The sequence below is a fragment of the Vigna radiata genome, chromosome 9 (genome assembly GCF_000741045.1).
Source record: "Vigna radiata var. radiata cultivar VC1973A chromosome 9, Vradiata_ver6, whole genome shotgun sequence".
Classification (NCBI taxonomy): Eukaryota; Viridiplantae; Streptophyta; class Magnoliopsida; order Fabales; family Fabaceae; genus Vigna; species Vigna radiata.
This window is the reverse complement of record NC_028359.1, coordinates 11,006,253-11,009,992: the sequence shown is the minus strand read 5'-3', so window position 1 is coordinate 11,009,992 and position 3,740 is coordinate 11,006,253. Positions and strand designations below refer to the sequence as shown.

The 3,740-nt window shown below is 33.2% G+C and overlaps 1 protein-coding gene and 2 long non-coding RNA genes across 3 annotated transcripts; all 3 read right to left on the bottom strand.

The window, feature by feature from the left end:
* Position 1: 1 nt before the first annotated feature.
* Positions 2 to 611, bottom strand: LOC111242578. Its single transcript, XR_002669776.1, has 3 exons — positions 426 to 611; positions 143 to 214; positions 2 to 21 (listed from the first exon to the last, which is right to left on the bottom strand). It is a non-coding gene; the product is annotated as an uncharacterized LOC111242578 (long non-coding RNA).
* A 1,129-nt stretch (positions 612 to 1,740) lies between these two features.
* LOC106773321 lies at positions 1,741 to 2,485 on the bottom strand. Its single transcript, XM_014660022.2, has 4 exons — positions 2,351 to 2,485; positions 2,074 to 2,176; positions 1,882 to 1,977; positions 1,741 to 1,794 (listed from the first exon to the last, which is right to left on the bottom strand). Exons 1-4 carry the CDS (start codon positions 2,431 to 2,433, stop codon positions 1,741 to 1,743), a joined length of 336 nt encoding a protein of 111 aa, XP_014515508.1. The 5' UTR covers positions 2,434 to 2,485.
* Positions 2,486 to 2,664: 179 nt separating this feature from the next.
* On the bottom strand, positions 2,665 to 3,162 carry LOC106773978. The gene is made up of 3 exons (XR_001376693.1): positions 3,133 to 3,162; positions 2,841 to 3,021; positions 2,665 to 2,696 (listed from the first exon to the last, which is right to left on the bottom strand). It is a non-coding gene; the product is annotated as an uncharacterized LOC106773978 (long non-coding RNA).
* Between the last annotated feature and the right edge of the window lie 578 nt (positions 3,163 to 3,740).

The window sequence follows — 3,740 nt, the reverse complement described above, 5'->3', positions numbered from 1 at the left end:
AGCTTGTTTCCATATAAATACCTTCAAACATTACATAAATTTTATCCAATGAGTCTAAATATTTTCTGATATTTTTAATGCACACACTTAGGCACAAAATCAAACTTAAGATGTAAATTTTAAACTACTAACATACACTCACAGTTTTTCTGTGTAAGTTAAATTTCCCAATATAGGAGGGATTGGCCCGCTTAGCATGTTACAGCTCAAATCTCTATAAGAATGTCGAAAGGGAGATTAGTAAAGAGGAAAAATATCAAGTCAACAAAGAAACTCTATATTTAAAACAGACTAATAATAAATTATCACAAAATTATTGTAAAAAAATTATAAAAAAATTGTTAAAAAAACATTTTCCAAATATTTAACCTTATGCAGTCGTTTAATTCGCTGAAAAGAAATGGCAATGGTAGTCTAATATGTACCTCACTTCCAACAATGTCATCCATGATCCTAGCAATAACTGAAGCAGCTTCAATAATTTTTGGGTGACTCGTTGCCCATATGAGGACCTCCTCTGTTGTGTCTTCCATGCCCAAGAAAGATACAGTTGTCAACATAGCATAAGTGCTTGTCACAGTTGCAACTTCCATATACTCTTCTACTGTTGGTGTGTGGTTGGAATTAAACCATCTTGACTCAGTAAGGTATGCTTGGATTAATCTTTTCATCTATAAATTACAAAGACAAATATATCATAAGAAATTTGTTCGGTACCTTTTGTTGCTTACAATAATCTTTTGCTTAGGGATCATCGCTGTACCATTTTCATGAAAGGTCAAATTAAGTCACGTGATATACTGCGAGCCCAAGAATCTTTATACGGAGGATAATGTACGAATTTAATGAATGCGATGTTGTACGACATTTGGTGGTCATATTGGTCGGTAACATTGGTAATAGAAGAAGAGAAACAGATTTTTATGATCCTTTTAATTCTATCCATTCAAAACTATTAAATTGATAAGAAAAAGTACTTGAAATTTTTCAAAACCCAAAATAACCAAATATCTAACTAATACTTATTTTTTTTTTTTAATATCTAGTTATTGTTTTAAAAGGGTACAATATAAAAACAAATAAAACACTTAACCATACTTCATTTTTAGAATACTTGATGAAGTATTCTTTTCCTTGCCTTCTCAACTCCTGCTCTGTTTCTTCAAAAATATCCAAAAGTGCCTTATAACATAATTTCATATATTCTGGAAGATCAACCAATGAGGAGATATCCCACCTGCTAATCATTGGGAAGTTTACTTTAATTAAAAGAATAAGATTAAAAAGATACTAAATTGAAGAAAGATTCACAAGATACTAGTATAAAAAGCATTCTCTTGACCTTTCTATTGCATTGGTGAAAATCTCTAGTTCATCAATGGTTCCATAGGCATCATACACATCATCAATTATGGATGTTATTTAGTTTGATGTTCTGTGATCGTGCATAGCTAGTTATATGCTTATACTACTCTATATTGTTGGATAAGCTCCTCTAAAGTCACTGAATCTAGGAGCTTTAGAATTCATACCAGATCATAATGCCTAGAGATGTTCCTGCGAGCCTGTGTGAGAGTATTTCTCCTTGAAACATGGTCCATGAAGAACTTTGTAGATGTCAATGCAGATGTAAAGAATACTGGTGTCCACCAACCCCTAAAGGCAAAAAACAAAAAGTGTGGTATGCAAATGCAATTAACTACATATAAATGTCGACTACAAGTCATCATATAAACTTACCTATTCTTCTTGAGGTGAGTTGGATGCATTTGAATCGCGGTTGGCTATGAGAATCTGCAGTAAAATTATCAAGGTACAAGAAAGTAAAGTGTAAAGTCCCAAAGAGACAACTCAATGTAAGATTCAGATGAGAATGGTTACCAAAATAAAATTCAAGAGACCTTCATCTTTATCAACAAATGAAAAATCCCCGTTGATATATGCATCTGCAAGGCCTAAATCTGCCTGTGCCATCACCTGAAAACCATGTACGAATGATCGTTTTTAGTTGCTTGTCAGTTAGAATGGCATTGATCAATAAACATGCTTAACGTGAAATTTAAAAGTAAATATCTTCCAATAAAATTGTGGACTGTGGATTCTCAAAACACTCTTCACAATGCCTTTTCCTCCAGTTCCCTCAAAGTTGAACATTGTTCCTCCCTCTTCTAATAAACTGTACACCTCAAGGTAAATGCACCATTACTAATGCCATTTTTGACAAGTCAAATCCATAGAAGGTGAGCTCACTACTAAATATAAACTATCCTGAAACATCTTGTGATGTTACTATCAAACATATTTCTTTTTTGTTTTTTATGCGAATTCACACTGTAAGAAGTAAACTCACGTTAAACAACCAGTATTGACATAGTAACTCAGGAATCTAGTCACAAAAATGCGTGCTCCCAGTTCCTTCCAAGAAGGTACCATGTGTTTTGGGTTGGTCTGAAGGACACAGCGTTTTCCAAGAATGCCATGAGCTGCAATCGTTCCAGCCTGAAGAATAATCTTACAGTTTAGTTTTCTTGTTTCACTTCAACGGATTGATGACAATGTGCAAGAAAATTGACTGCCTTAATAATTTCCACTTAAGGAGACTCTTGAAAGAAATATTTTCAGTTAAGACTGTATTTCCACTTTCATTATGAACTTAGCTTTAACTACCTTAAATCCATCTTCATGAAATCCATTACCTGAAAAACACATATATATGTATGTTTAGATCACTGGTATATTTGAAGCACATATAAATTCCTCAATCTAACACAGGTTCTAAAAATAATGGAAACTTAGTAGGCATAAGTGAATTNATGGAAGCATAAGTAAAAATAATGTACCTTGGTAAGCCCCTGAAAACCAAATTTTTCTTTTCCCTTGAATATGGTCTAGCTCTAAGGAGGCTTTGAATGCAGCAACTGATGGTACTGGATGACCAGTTGACCATTTAAGCAAGGTATTTTCTGGTATGTGATCAGGATTTAGAGTTACAAAAAAGGGTTGACTTGTTTCTTTAATATTCTGCAAATTAGAATGAAGATCAACAGACATGTTTCTTCATTACTCGCTTTAGTTAGAATAACATAACGAAATTCAGTTATGATCAATGCATTTATAAGAAAATTTACCAACCTGAAGAATATTGAGCCAGTATGTGACACATACTTTATTGTTGTTATTTCCAAGAAAGTTCCAAGAAATGATATATATATGTAGAAAATACATATAACAGCATTGAACTCACAAGATAGGCTTTCTGAAATAATTCTGAGTAACCCCTTGACTTGATGAATTCCTCCAGAGGCTCATTCGGTCAATATCTGGGTTATTCTCAAGCATATCAAGATAACTGCATGGGAAAATTGAAAAGACAGAGCCAACTAAATGATCAGGGTTCAGTTATTCAGGACAATAACAAGAAGACTACTCTATGGTATACTTGGTTTTTTTCTCAACTTCATCATTATGCGGTTGAGTTTAAATTCGATTATGCAGGGAAGTGAATGCTGAACTATGGCCAATTTTATCCAAAGCTATAATTATTGGGATACCAGTTGTTTCTCTGGATATGTAACTCCTAGAAAGAAAANGCATATCAATTTGGTGATTTTTTGTATGATTTATTATTCCTCGGTTCACTGGCAATCAAAGACCAAAGGAAAGATGGAAATTTAACAATGCAAAAGAAAAGTTGAGTGCAACAGTTACTTCTATATAGTTCAAAATTTGAAGCATTTAAC

Bases quoted from the DNA above. Each gene is read 5' to 3' on its own strand.
- LOC106773321 (XM_014660022.2), bottom strand. From the start codon at position 2,433: ATGGTACCTTCTTGGAAGGAACTGGGAGCACGCATTTTTGTGACTAGA. The intron at 2,177-2,350 runs GTGAGTTTACTT...TGAGGTGTACAG, and splicing joins GTCAATACTGGTTGTTTAAC to TTTATTAGAAGAGGGAGGAA. The intron at 1,978-2,073 runs ATATTTACTTTT...CATGGTTTTCAG, and splicing joins GTCCACAATTTTATTGGAAG to GTGATGGCACAGGCAGATTT.